The following is a 15,639-nucleotide window of genomic DNA, read 5'->3' on the forward strand; positions in this document are numbered from 1 at the left end:
GGCAAGCACTCCGGGTATATTTCCGGCATGAAAAGCTTCTCAGTGAAAACTCATCGACCTTGCAGATGCCGTTCGGAGTCGGCATAAAACAAGTATGTCCCGTCCCTCCGGTTTGTAGGAAAAATTAAAACGAGCACGACGCAAATGGGAAGAGAAGCTCAGCCTAAAATCTCTTCGGAGGTTATCGCGCCTTACATTTATTTCTTAATAATAAATGGAGGTTACAACTGTGTAATATATTTCTTTTGATTTATTAAATTCACTTTTTTCATTTCACACATTAATGGTTCTGCTTACGAATTTAATTCAGTTATATTAAGTAAATAATAAAATAGGTATATAAACATAAAAAGGGTAAGCAAGTTTAAAAATAAATAATTCAATAAACAAAATCTATGTACCTTCATATTTTACGCATTTTAGCTTGGCTTTTATGTACTTGCAGTAGACTTAAAGCAATTATTTAATAAAAACATAAATATTTAATATGTAGATAAAACTAAACAAAAAAATAAAAGGCCGTCTCAGTTCATCAGGAAGTTTTCGTATTATTTCCGAAATTTTTCTGTTTTTGTTTTTTTATTCTGGGCCGGAAAACATATTCCAAATAAAAATAAAAGACTATTACCTTCCTAGCATTGAAATAATGCTTCTTTCTATGATCACATCACTTCAGTCATATTAAACTCAATCCCTAAATATAATGTGCCTGCGATGTACGCACTAAGCCTTCGCATCAACAACATCGAACTGCAAATCAAATTGTTGATCCACACCAATCAAACAATCGGATATAAGGTACAATGTTAGTACAAGACGTCCAGGGCGTGGCGTTGATTGAAAACAAATGCGATTTGTGGCACGATAGCCTCGTACACTGACACGTTTCATAGCGAGCAATTCGCTATTGGCTTGAGAGCCAAGCGTAAGGAACCAAGCTTCACTTTTACCCTTAGGATATTTCGGACAATGTATAGCAGTAGGATTGGTGTTTTTAGTACCTCTTTCACGAGTATTCCAATTTATGCGTTTGATTTCAATACTGAGCACGTAGTCCTGTGAAAGAGGAAATGGAATATTTATTAGAAAATTAAAACTTTGTAAAATAATATACTTAAAATATGATGTTCGGGTGAAATCAAACTTTAATGTATGAATACTATAATTTTACATATGTATACCCAGCTGTGTTCTTTGTTTTTACTCTATATATCACATATAATAAACTTAGGTCTAAGTAACAATTAATTAAAAAACTTTGTTTCAGAAACGGGCTGAAGGAATTTTTATTTTTAATGTTGTTGTTGCAGCTACAAGGACACTCCCTGAAGGCCTTGGGGAGTGTTATCGATGTTGATGGTCCTTTGCCGGATGCAGATCCGGTACGTTCCGGTAACAAGCACTATTTAGGCACCAGTCCGACCATCTCGGTAACGACTTGGTATGACCACATGAAAACCTTCAAGGCCATAACGCCCTCCCACCCCCTAGATCCATGAGGAATTTGGAGTCGCCAGAGCCTCGGCTGTTGAAGTAACAGAAGTTGCCACGGGTAGGTGAGGTTGACAATTGAGTTGGAGAAGCTGAATTTTGCGCTGGCAACACCTTGAAAGGGTTGCGCTACACTCAAGGGGTTCAATTTGGTATTTTAGTCGCATCTTAAGACAGGCATACCTGCCGCGGGTATATTCCAAGCCCCCTTACCCGCTGTGGATTTTATTTTTTGATCAGGATAGATAGTGAAGCCATAGTTGATCCGGGTATACGGGCTCTATACCATGTTTAACTTGATAATTTCAAATTTTTGAGTTAGTTCCTTTTAAATTAGCGCCCATTTGCGGAAACAGTATGCCCTACTCCGCTAGAAGGGCCGAGTGGAAAATTGGCTCCAGCTTGCGAAACGAGGAAGCGACTAGCGTGTTAGTTATGTAGGGCAACCAGGGGGTATGTAAGGTGCCATACAAAGATGTATACTAAAAGGATTTTCCGTCATTCCTTGTCAAATTTGGTTTCGAGACAAACCGGTTTCGGCGTTGTGCCATCATCAGTGTCGATTCTCGTTCTGATTTTTTGTTGTGGTTTGTATTGTATTTATAGTTCGTAGGTCTATGAACAGGTATTGTCAAAATCGATGTTTGTGTATATTTATGTGTATGTGCTGTGTGTTCATTCAGAACCGAGGGTGGTCTTTACTAATCGATTTGTGTGGCTGACTGAGGCAGGTAAAATTCAGTAATTCTAGGCGTTCGACCTTCTTTGTGGATTTGTTTCTTTGGTGCGTTTATTGTTTTGTGTCTATTTGTTGTTGTGTATTTGTCTGTTGTACCTGTGTGATTACTTTGTTTCTTGTAACCAAGTTTTAAGGTCTCAAATATTGTGTCAGAAATTGTGTTTATCTGTTCGTTTATTATTCTGCCGTCGAATGTTTTCTGTTTGTAGATTTCCATGTTTCCGAGTATGTTCAGACGTCGGCCTTTTGCTTATATGTGAAGGAATCTGACTGTGTTATTGATATTTGCTGGGGAACATTTATTTGGGACCGTGTGATTCGCGAAGTTGGACTCTGGTATAATGTTTGGATTCCGTTTTTTAGTTGTGATCTCTAATGTTTTCTATGGACCTCGTTCTTATTTGCCGTCCTGATTGTCCTATGTAACGGTGTTGGCATCCGCAAGTAAGCTTGTATGCATCGTGGCTGCTAAACGGATCCTCTGAGTAAGTGTTAGTTCTTAGTTTCGGACCTAGATTGTTCGATGTTTTGATGTGGCATTTTATAGAAAGGTTAGCGACCTTATATGTTGCTTTTCCAGTATATGTCATAGTCGTTCAGGTGTTATTATTTTCCTTTTCATTATTTCTTTTTTGGTTATCCATGTGCCCTTCCGAGCTTATCTACTAGTGCTTTTTTATATCCGTTGTTTGAAGCAATCCCCCTATTGTGAGTGTCGATCGGAATAGAATCGACAATTTGTCGATTCCATTTTTTGCATTTAATATTATTACTATACAAATTAATCGTGAAATCTTTGGACCATTATAAACAGTTATTTTATACAAGAGAGATTTTGCTATTTTTTCAACTTTTCGATGTATATAACATAATTTGTATACATTCTAAAGATAATCGATTATCGCTCAGCGGTCGACTATCTACTGCAATCGACACCCGCAATAGGGGGGAATGTTATATGTTACTTCAAGCTCTCTCTTATATGCTTCTTGTGCAAGAGGTGTTCTTTCAAGTCTATATTCTAATGCTTTAATTCTGCATTTTTATGCTCTTGGGGGTGATTTGAGGTATTATGTATTATTGTATCCGTGGCCGTTGGCTTTCTATATATGTCGTAGTTATATCTTTTCGTAACTTTATCAATGTTCATCGTGAGGTCTAGATAGTTGATTCCTCCGTCTTTTTCGGTTTCCATTGTGAATTTTATGTTCCCTTGCTGCTGGTTGAGGTACTCCAGTACTAACTCTTCATTATTAGTAGTTAAAACGCATATTATGTCATCCACATATCTAGCGTAGAATTACACGCCTAATTTGGACTTCAGTTCCTGTATGTACGTTCCTTCCAGATTTTGCATGAACACTTCCATAAGAATGGCTGATGTGGGGCTTCCCATTCCAAGACCGTTTGTTTGTCTATATATTTTATTGTTGAATTGAAAATAGTTTTGACGTAAAGTGGTTCTTAGCGTGCTTGTGATTTGCATAGTTTTCACTTTGTTTTTTGTATTATGAACTATTGTTGAGCTAACTATGTCCAATGCCTCCGATAGTGATATTGATGGGTATAAATCTTTTATGTCAAAAGATACCAATTTGCTGTTCTTTGTCAGCTCTACGGTCTCAAGTCTCTCTATTAGTTCTGTTGTGTTGGCTATTGCATATTCGTTCCTTAGCTCCAGAGTATCTTTCAATATCGTTTTTAATTATTTGGACAGTTTGTATGATGGTTTTAAAGTTAATGATGGGCCTCATTGGAGTGTCCGGCTTGTGGATTTTTGGTAACGCAATCAGTGGAGAATCTACTATATTTACTGCATTTTTTATAGCAACTTTGATTTCTTTCTCGTATTCATCCGTGGGATTCTCTCTTATTTTACGACATTTCATTTCTTCTATGAGTTATTCCGTTTTGGTTATATATTTATCCTTTTCGATTAGCACAGTGGTCTTTCCTTTGTCCGCTTTCGTCGTTTTTTTTTATTATTCCCCTGCACATGTGCATTGCTGCTCCTGTTCCTCCTATGGTATCAATGATATTGCGATCTCCGCATCTACAATCGCCTGCTTCGTTTTTCTAATTTTTGTTGGTCCATGATATTGTGCTTCAGGCCCGTTTCGAGAAGTTGTGCTTCTTTCTTGGTAATAGCCACTGTTGTGAGGTTAACGAACTTGTCATGAAACTGGTAAGTTTGTTGGTTTTGGTTATACTCTCGTCGCCCTGCCAGGTTATCCAATTCCCGGTTCATCGACCTGTATTTTTGTTGTAGTTCCTGATCGACTTCTGTCTTTATGCGGTCAAAGCATTCCATTAATGCAGTCGTAGGTAGTTGTGGTGCCAATCTTAAATGGATAAATAATAGTTCGGCATTTATATCATCTTTCTTGGAAATAAGCTTTCCAGCTCATATTTAAGACTTTCCGCTTTTCTGACTGCTTTCCTGCTTGATTTGGTGTTTACCTTCATTGTTATTTGAGCAACTTTTGGTGTCTGGTGGTGGTGGCTTATAAACTGTTAGTAGTACGTTCCTGTTCAAGTTGAAGGCCTGACAAGCATTAACTGACTCATTTTGTTTTGTGGATTTTTCGACAGAGTGGAAATGACAGCTGTTATTGGCTTTATTTTCCCCAAACGCGCAACTTCCCCATCTTCCACGGCTCCTAACTCCCAAGATAGAAATAAAAATGCCTTTCGTAAGAGGCGACTAAAATACCAAATATATTCAAGGTGTTGTGTAGCGGAACCCTATCAGGCAATATATAGCTTCTCCAAACCCAATTGTCAACCTCACCTATCCGTGGCGAATCCTGTTTCATTAACAACCGAGGCTCTGGCGACCCCGAACTCTTGATGGATGTAGGGGGTGGGAGGGCGGTATGGCCTGGACGGTCGCATGTGGTCCATAAAGGGTTGGAGAGAAGAAGAAAGCGTGCGTAGAAAGGGGAGATAAAAATGAAGAAAGTTCGAGGGGAAGATGGGAAGGAGAGGAAGCATGTGCAAGGAAGTAGATGAAGAAGAATAGAGAAAGGTTGAGGGAGGGGAAAGAAAGTGGGAGTAGAAGTGAGAAAAATCAAGAATGTAAAAGGGAGAAGATACGGAGGAGGACAGCGATCAAGTATGGATAGAAGGGAGGAGAGGCAATAGTTTAATCCTTTTTTTTTGCAGAATCTACAATATAAAAAATGCCTCCTCCGAGTAATAAGATCGCAGACGGATTTTGTCTATTATCTATCTTTATCTTATTTATAAAAATGAAAACGATTTTAAAAATTGCGTTAGTTTTACATAGATTCGTAAAGGTTTGAGGTGAGTGAGAAAGCGAATGGGAGAGAGAGTTGTAGTGGGAGTGGGACTAGCACTGGAAGTGGGAGTGGGAATGTGAAGTTTAGCGGAAACAGGAGGAGAGGTAAGCAAACCAATTTTCGGCCAGAAAAAAGTCTGCGGGGTACTCTCGTTACTTAAAAAAAAATTTAAGGCGCGATAACATCCGAAGAGATTTTAGGCCGAGCTTCTCTTCCCATTTGCGTCGTGCTCCTTTCAATTTTTCCTACAAACTGGCGGGGCATGACCTACGTGTTTTATGCCGACTCTGAACGGCATCTGCACGGTAGATGAGTTTTCACTGAGAGCTTTTCATGGCAGAAATACACTCGGAGTACTTGCCAAACATTGTCGAGGGGCGACCCCACTAAGAAATATTTCTTCTAATTGAAAATACTTGTTTCTAAAATTTTGATGTTGCTTTTCCCGGGGCGTGAACCCAGCATCTTCGGTGTGGATGACGGAGCACGCTACCATCACAACACAGCGGCCGCCTCGTTACTTATAAACAGCAAATACAGCTTACGTACATAGAATCGATTAATATATAAGTTCCGGGGAAAAAATTAACTTAAAAAAATATTGGGCCGCATCCAATTCTATGAAAACTTGAAGTGAAAAGTCAAGTTATAGATCTCACGTTTACAGGAAATGTTCAATCTACTTCACACCAAGGCTTAATTTGCTGACTATTCCACTATTTATGTATTACTAATGCAATTAATTTATTCTACATATTTCAGCTGAATAAACAAAACAGATCTATATACATACCTCATTTGAATGTATTTCCGTCCAGTTGTCTGTCGATGGCAATGTAGATAATACCCGCACAGCTTCCAAATCTTCAAAATATCTGCCCTGAATAGATATATTTACGCTTATTTCGGGAATAGCTTGCACCACCTGTTTTATTGAAAAGTAAGAAAATATGGGTAATCCTTTAACTTAAACATAAAATTATTGTTATTGTACCCTATAAATTTGTTCGATTTCTTGCTCTTCGAAAATATCTCTTAATGGCCCAGCTAAACGTTCATAATCTTGTATACATAATTCTTTTAGCCCTGGTAATGTTAAATACTCATAATTGTGTTCTATATTGTAAAAAGCCGATACGTTGGCCCCATTCACATGTGGCAATGTTAAAAATTCCGATTCATCAAACCAACGGGCTTGTATAACGCTTTGCATAAGTTGTTGTAGACGTAGAGTTGTGGTGAGCCAACCACGTTCAGCTGCATAATCGACCATTGCTTGCATGACACGTGTGGCATTGTCCAGTGCCGATTTGGTATCGGTTAGATAATCCGAATTTGGCAACGAGAGACGTGAAAAATGTGCTTGGAGTAGTAGAAATGTTTTTGTATATGGCGACTCCCAGCTGGGTGCTGGTGGACGAAAGCGACATGTTTCAGCCAATTCTCTAGAATAATAAAAGAAAACAGGATGATGTTAATATAACTTGTCTGAAAGGTTTTAAATAATACGTTGGAGGGTTTTGCTGAAGTTTAAAATTAAAATAAGATTTTTCGTATATGGAGTTCAGATAGCTATGTGAGACTCAAAACGTTTTGGATTTTTAGCATGCTGAAAGTTTGTATGACAAACCAAAATTATCACATTTAAAATGTTCTTTTTCGCTGAGGAGTAGATTACTTAGAGTGGAGATTTACACCACGTTTTTGTTTATAAAAACTTTAAACTATATTTTTCAATACGCCTAAATGTATGCGTCTTTTTTATTTTAAATTTTTCACCATCATGAAAATTTTTGAAAATTGAAAAATCAATATTGAAAATTAAAATATTGATAAAACATTTTAGAATTACAAAGCTCAAAGTAACTAAAATACAAAGTTAAATAAAAATAATAAGAACCCTACATTACTCCCACTTCAAGAAAATTTAACATTAAACAAATTGAACGTAACTCTCTTTTTATGTAAATTCTTGGTGTTGTTTGTGTCTGTTGTTTCAATTATTACAGGTTTTAATCTATCAATAGGAATATTTTTAATATTATTATCTATTTCAAGTTTAAAACATTTTTGATCTTATTCCAGAATTTTGTAAGGTCCTTCATATGGTTGTTGTTATGAATGTTTATTAATGACTCGAACAAATGCAAATTTAAAAGTTTGAAGATCTTTTGGAACTTAAATTCCAGTATCAGAATCTTTATGATGACTTAAATTTGATCTAACATTTCGAAAATGTTCACGTAAATTACTTAAAATTTCAGTTGATGAGAAATTTTTAGCTGATGGCACAACAAGTTCCCCTGGCAAACGTAAATTCTGACAGAAAACCATTTCCGCTGTTGTAGCCGAAATATCTTCTTTGTAAACAGATCGCAAACCAAGTAATATGACAGGTAACTCGTCATACCAATTATTTGTGTCTTATCTAGCTATTATAGTAGTCTTTAATTGTCTATGAAACCTTTCAACCATACCATTTCCTTGAGGGTGATATGCGGTTGTTGTAATTTGGTGACTACCAAGTAATTTAGTTAACTCTGAAAACAATTTCGATGTAAATAGGCTACCTTGATCAGTTGTTATCTTTAACGGAATTCCAAACCGAGAAATGTATTCTACAAAAAACTTATTTGCAATTGTAGTTGCTGAAATATCTTTTAATGCATATGCCTCAGGCCAACGGGTAAATCTTTCAATAATCGTTAAAATATAGCGATGTCCTTTTGAAATAGGTAATGGTCCAACTATATCTAAATAGATGTGTTCAAATCTATTCTTGGGAATTTGAATTTTGACAACAGGGGATTTTGTATGACGATAAACTTTAGACTTTTGACAATTAAGACACTCTTTTGACCAAATATTAATACCCTTATTCATATTAGGCCAATAATATTTTTTAACTGAGCCGTCGTGTAGCTCTTGTACCCAGATGTGCTATGTAACAGATCAAATACTGTTTTTCGCAAATTATTCCATCCAAATGGCCTAGGAGTTTCTCCTGAAATTTCACACCAAATATTAAAATTTAAAATGGGAATACTAATTAGTTTTAAATTTAGATATTGAGAATCAGATACAAGTTGATTTAAGTCATCATCTTTTTGTTGTTCAGTTTGTAAAATTTTAAAATTCAGTTCTGTATTATATATTGCATTAACCTCAAAAGTTCTAGATAGCGTATCTGCTACAACATTGGATTCTCCTTTAATGTATTGTATGTCATCAGTAAATTATGCTATAAATTCCAAGTGTCTCGTTTGTCTAGGACTTCGTTCTCTTTTTAAATTTAAAGCAGTAGTCAAAGCTTTATGGTCCGTATAAGCAGTAAATTGTCGTCCTTCCAAAATATATCTAAAATGTTTTATATTTAAGTAAATCGCCAATAACTCCCTATCAAAAGCACTATATTTAATTTCAGTTGGAGAAAGTTTTTTTAGAAAATAATGCGATGGGCTCAATTTTATTATTGTAATTTTGTTGTATAACGTATTCTCGCCCCATACTAAAGTTTTGTCACGTTTCTTACTTACTTTGTTAATTAGATCATACATTTTGTTTGTAAATTCTGCTAGTTTGGAATTTATCTATGATAATAATTTACCATACCAATAAATTTCTGTGCCTGCTTAACTGATTTTGGACGTTCGAAATTGCTAATAGCTGATACCTTTTCATCGGACGGTCGAATACCTGTTCCAGAAATGTTATGTCCTAAAAAATCTATATTTGTTACACCAAAAGTACATTTACTTGGTTTAATGTTTAAACCGTACTCTGTAAGGCGTTGAAAAGGGATACGCACATCTTTTAAATGTCGTTCTTCGTCTTTACTTGCAATAAGTCGTCGATGTAAGCATATAAAAAATCTAAGTCACCTCATTTATGAATTTTTGAAAGGTTTGTGCAGAATTTCTAAGTCCGAAAGGCATCCTCATGAATTCAAACATACCGAAAGGAGTTGTAATAGCAGTTTTATAAATATCTTCTTCAGCCATAGGAATTTGGCGATATGCCCTAACTAAATCTAATTTTGAAAATATATTTGTATTATGAAGGTTCATATTAAAACGCTGAATGTGAGGTAAGGGATAACGATCGGGAACAGTTACAATATTCAATCTTCTAAAATCACCACATGGACGCCAATCATTCAACTCTTTTTTAGGTACAAGGTGAAGTGGTGATGCTACTGAAAAATTTGAAGGCCGACAAATGCCTGTTTTAACTAAGAAATCAAACTCCGTTTTCGCGACTTTGTATTTCACCGGATCTAAGCGCATAGGCTTAGAAAATGGAAGACTACCTTCTGATACAAGTCGATGTACTGTTGTATGTTTAACAGGTTTAGTATAATCTGGCTCTGAAATAAGTGACGGAAACTCTTTTAATAATTTTGTAAATTTACTGTCAACCACAAATAATTTAGGTAATGGAATATCACAAAAGTAGGATACTGTATTAACTGAGAGATTGGTTAATGGATCTACTAAACGTTTATGTTTAATGTCTATAAGAAGACCATATTTACAAAGAAAATCAGCGCCAATTATTGGCTTGGCTATATCCGCAATCAAAAATGTAAAGGAAAATTCACGTCTTAAACCTAAATTTACGTTTAAAAGCCTTTTCCCGTAAGTGGCAATTGTTGAGCCATTAGCTGCAGTGAGAATTGTCTGAACGTTCCGTATGAGGAAATTTAGACGCGGGTAATACCAAAATTTCTGTTCCACTATCAATTAAAAAATTTTGTTTGTTTTCTCTATCAAAAATAAATAAGCGACGCGTCGAAAATTCTAAATTTCCGTTGTTCGTCGCTGCAACAACGGAAGAATTTAGTTTTTGTTATAAGAACAAGGTTGTTCACAACTTCTAGCATTATTTCCAAATTTGTAGTGAAATCTACACAACCAATTTGGATTATTACGCGAGTTAGAACGACGCCTAAAAGAATTTCTAAAATTGTTCCTAGAACTAGAACGTGACCTAGATTGATTCCGACACATTTCTGTTTTAATTTCAGCTAACTCCAAAGAAAGTTTCTGAAAATTCCCACACATCGAAGAGGTGGTTTTAATTAGATTTTCAACAATAGAATTTTGAACTTTTGTATCTGAATTTGTATTTACTGAGAAAACTTCGTTTTTATTCATAACTTCAAAAATGTTATCCACTAATTTTGTTAATTCATTAATATTGTCAGAACTTGAGCTAGCCAAAATGGCATTTAAATTTTTGGGAAGTTTTCTGAACCAAATTCTCTTTAAAATATTTTCACTAAAATTTGAACCTGCTAACAAAATTAATGACCGATAAAACTCAGAGGGCTTTCGATCACTCATTTCTGAATTACTTAAAATTTTGTCTAGCTTTGAATTTTCACTAAGCGAATGTCTTTCTATCAAAACTTTTTTAAGTTCACTAAACTTGTTAGTAAGGGGAGGATTTTGGATAAAATCTAAAATTGTTACTATTACTTCTTGTGGAAGTGCTGTTATAATGTGTTCGTATTTGGTATTGTCTTGGGTTATATTTTTGGTGCTAAATTGTGTTTCAGCATGTATAAACCACGCTTCTGGACAACTAGTCCAAAATTGTGGAAGTTTGACTGATGTTGCTGACATTTCGTTTTGATTGTAATTATCATACGGATTTGTAATATTTTGTTGTAAAGTGTCATTTGGTATATTTATAAATGAATCATTTAGATTATTAGAAAGTGTAGATGTTTGTGTATTCTATTGTGGTGAACGAAACATGTTGAAAAAAATGAAAAAGAGTTTACAAACAAAACCGTAAAATAAACCAGTAATTACGTTATGAATTTCGAAAAATGTATTAAATAAATAATTTAAAGAGAGAGTTTACAATAAATTTAAAATATATCTATATATACTTGTGGTTCTTACCTCACTCAATCACGACTTCCAATCAAACACGACACAGTTTATGATTTAAAAAATGTATTTTACATGAATTCGGATTATTACAGGTATTTGTTTAATTTTGATTAAATTATATTAAAGAACTTTTATGTTGAATAAATTTGACGATTTAGAAAGTGTTGAACGACCGAAGAGTGAATAACGACTAAAGCCGGAGTCATTGGTGCCGTATGTCGTATCGCTGTATCCGTATGCCTAACGTAATCAGCTGTTTATCGTTACGACGGTAAACCAAAACACAATTGGTTGGCTACGATACGGTTACGACCTTAGCGGCACCAATAATCGATTGCATTGATTCTCATAAGATTGGTCGAATCAGCTGTTATAAGGTTACCGATACGGTTACCGATAAAGCACCAATGTCTCCAGCTTAACTCCTATTCAATTCTATTCTAGTTTCTCTACTCCTCGTTCGTATGACGCTTGCTCCGCCGTGGTGTTGCCACGCTGTCAGGATTAATTCCCACATTCGGCCGTCCTGATGGGTTATTGGACCCCAATGACGAACCCCAAGGCTTCACAAACTCGCATACGGTGGTTGTTTTATTTGGTCCCTCGCCATTTCCTAGTTTTCTCACCTCATATCGTCCGTGATTTAACTTAGCGGTTATCTCATACGGTCCTAAATACTTGGCTTTTAACTTCGTATTGGTTCGAAATTGTGTTTTCTTTATGGCAACCAATTCTCCCACAGCATATTCTTTTTCTTTCTTTCGTTTCTTGTTAAAATTTTTCTTATTTTCGGTCTGAATTTTATTTATATTTTCCTGCGCTTGTTCTCTTATCATTTCCCTCTCTAAATTTAATTATTCAATGTTTAACTCATCATATAATTCCCTTAAATCTGGATAACCTGTTCTACGCATATCTAATCCTGTGAGAACTTTAAACGGAGATGCTTTCGTACTTCTCGGAGCTGTACTGTTTATAATCTGTTGAACTTTGTCGACATGACTGTACCAGTGAGCAGGATTGCTGTGACATAGTGTTGAAATCATGGCTATGACTATCTTGTGAACCCGCTCCACCTGCCCGTTGCCGCGAGGTACCCCCGTCGCTATTTGCAAATGTTGTATATTCCCACGCTCACAGTACTCTCTAAACAAGTTCGATGTAAACGCACTTCCCCTATCCGACGCGATTCGCTTCGGGTTTCCGAAAGTCGCCGCCTATTTTTGTAGCCGCTCAACTACTTCCTCTGCCCCAGTGGACTTTGTTGGATATAACCAAACAAATTTGGAAAATCCGTCTACTACTACGAAAATATGGTTATATTTTTTCCGCGTCTCAGTCAGTGGACCTACGTGGTCTACATGATACGTACCTAGAGGATCGCAAGCTTTGTTGATTGTCAACATCCCTTCCCTTTTCCCTGACTTAGCATCCGTTATGATGCACTCAACGCATCCTTTCACCACCCTACTGACCTTACCGCTCACGTTTGGTATATAATAGTATTTTTCGACCAACTCTTGTGTTTTTTTGGCTGCAAAGTGGCCTTGATTGTGTGCCAGCCGTATGATCTCATCTTCCATTGACGCAGGTACCACTAACAGCTCTTTGACTACATCTTTTTACAATACGTCGTTTTTCAAAAAATAATCTTCATATTCGTCTTTTCCCAAAACTTTCTTAACAGCCCTAATCAACTCATCTTCCGCCTGTGCGTCTCGTAATCTATATTTTAGCGAATCTTCGATTATTAGACAATACACACGGCTGAGAGCATCATCATGTCTCATGCGAGTCCCTGCTCTGTGTTCCACTGTATAGTCATACTCCTGCAAGTACATGGCCCATCTCATTATTCTGTCCGTCACGTCTCGTTTGCTCATGGTGAGAGCGAAAGCATTGCAGTCCGTTACAATTTTAAATTTTACGTCTCGGAGATAAATTCTCCATTTCTTCAAGGCTGCTATGACCGCCAAAACTTCGAGTTCGTATGAACTGTATCTCTCCTCCGTTGATGTTGTTTTCCTACTCATGTATTCCACTGGGTGTAATAGCCGATCTTCTCCATCCCTTTGCAATGCTCCATATCCATACTTCGAGGCGTCTGCGTGGACCTCAGTATCCGCCGTCGGATTATACAGCCTTAAAGCGGGTGCGTTCGTCAGAGCCCTTTTCAACTCTTGGATTGCTATCAGATGTTCATCAGTCAGAACAAACTTCGCATCATTTCTAAGTAAATCTGTCAATGGCTAAGCTACCGTTGCGTAATTACCCACAAACCGCCTGAAAAATGACGTAAGCCCCAAGAACCGTTGAATTTCCTTCTTGCTTGACGGTATCGGAAAGTTTTCAACTGCTCTTTTTCACTAGACGGTAGAATTTTCCCCATTTCTACGATGTATCCCAGGAAATTTATTTGTCGCTTCAGAAATTGGCATTTTGCCCATTGTATATTTAAACCATATTCGCTTGCGCGCTCTAGAACCAACTTGAGTTTTTGTATAGCCTCGTATTCGTCTTTAGACGGAATAACAATATCGCCCATGTATATAATTACCGTACCGTCCCTCAATAAATCATGAAAAATTGCTTGTACGTACCGACAAAATACCGCAGGTGAATTCGATATACCAAAATGTACGAAACAAAATTCATACTGGCCAGTTTGTGTCACGAATGAAGTATATTTTCTGGAAGCTGACTCTATAGGAACGTGAAAGAATCCATCTTTCACATCCAAAGTTGTAAAAACTAACGCATCGTACAACTTGTCAAGTACTTCATCGACAACTGTCATAGGAAAATTATCTCGTATTATTTTTTCGTTTATTTTCCTATAATCTACACATAATCTTTTTGATCCGTTTTTCTTAGTAGTGAGTACTATCGGAGAGGCGTATTCGGACGAACTCTTCTGTATAATACCTTCTTCCGACCAGATAGTCATCTACCCATTTTTGGTCTGCAAAAGTCATTCTACGTGGACGCTGATAAACGGGTATTTCATCTGTTAGTATCAGTTTCATTTCCACTGGTGAATTTCTCGATTTCCTAGGCATATAATTGCTTATCAAACCCTCGATTTCTTTTACGTAATTTTCCCCAATGTTCGACAGATCGACATTCTCTTGCTCGACGCCTTCTGTCGCATCCTGTGCCAAACATAACGTTTCAAACTCCTTAAGCCAAATCTCGTTGAAGTTAGTGTTATCCCCACCATCTTCAATCACACGCTGATCGTCCACAGAAGTGATGTTGCTACCAACTACCACAGCAGATGGCACGATTGATACCTCCGTATCATCTATCGCTCTTGGCCTCACCACCTCTTCCTCACGCTTACATTCCACCGCAACCGCAGCTACGGAATCTATCAATGACTTAAAATGAATTTGGTCTTCCTTTATTACGAATTCAAATTTCTTTAAAACGTCGCAACCAATAATCGCCGCATATGGTACGTCTCTTTCCCTAACCACATCGAACCGTACTTGTAGACCTGCCTCGTCTACCTTTATTTCCGAATAAAAGCAACCCAGTGTCGTGAGTTGACCTTTTCCTACCCCGCTTAGATTTAGTTTCTCCCGGTCTAGCTTCACATCACCTAGCATTAGGAGTGTGTCATACCTCATTATGCTATATTTGTTTCCGGTATCGACCAAAACAGAAAACGTAATATTATTCATTGTAATACCAAGAAAATAAAAATCGTTAGCTTTTTTTGCTACATTATCAGCTCTACCCTCTTTTATCATGCTCATACGCTCGCTTTTCACATCTTTAGCCTTTTCTTTGCACTCATATGAATAGTGTCCAATTTGTTTGCATTTTACATTGCGTTCTTTTCCACAGATCTTTGCTATGTGACCCTCTTTGTTGCATTTAACACAAATTTTTTTAGAACTATTCTGTTTGTCTTTATTTTCACTAAAACTCGCTGGTGATTGAGGTGCACTCGCCTTATTTACCGAATAGTGAGACCCTTTCACCCTTTCATACACGCGCAATTGTTCTTTTAACTCTTTTAAATTTTTTGCCTGATAGAACATTATTTTATTAGCCCTGGTATCTGGAATTCCCTCCAGTGATATGGGTTTGCCCATATCTATTAAAACGTATAAGTACTCATTCAAACTTTATTTTGTCTGTTTACGTCTATTTCTTGAAGCGTGATGAATTTCTGCAGCGCATATCTTTTCACCGA

General features: G+C 36.7%; 1 protein-coding gene across 1 annotated transcript in view; it reads right to left on the reverse strand.

Annotated features, from left to right (window-relative positions):
- Nucleotides 1–232: 232 nt before the first annotated feature.
- The window catches only part of obe (obelus), a 36,991-nt gene continuing 21,584 nt past the window's right edge, over nt 233–15,639 (reverse strand). Inside the window, exons 8-10 of the mRNA XM_067759422.1 lie at nt 6,527–6,977; nt 6,326–6,457; nt 233–1,056 (exon numbers count right to left, since the gene is read on the reverse strand). Coding sequence (XP_067615523.1) covers nt 724–1,056; nt 6,326–6,457; nt 6,527–6,977 — 916 coding nt within the window. The 3' untranslated portion in view covers nt 233–723. The remainder of the gene's footprint in view (nt 1,057–6,325; nt 6,458–6,526; nt 6,978–15,639) is intronic.

Source organism: Eurosta solidaginis, chromosome 1 (assembly GCF_040869045.1).
Source record: "Eurosta solidaginis isolate ZX-2024a chromosome 1, ASM4086904v1, whole genome shotgun sequence".
NCBI classification, from domain to species: domain Eukaryota; kingdom Metazoa; phylum Arthropoda; class Insecta; order Diptera; family Tephritidae; genus Eurosta; species Eurosta solidaginis.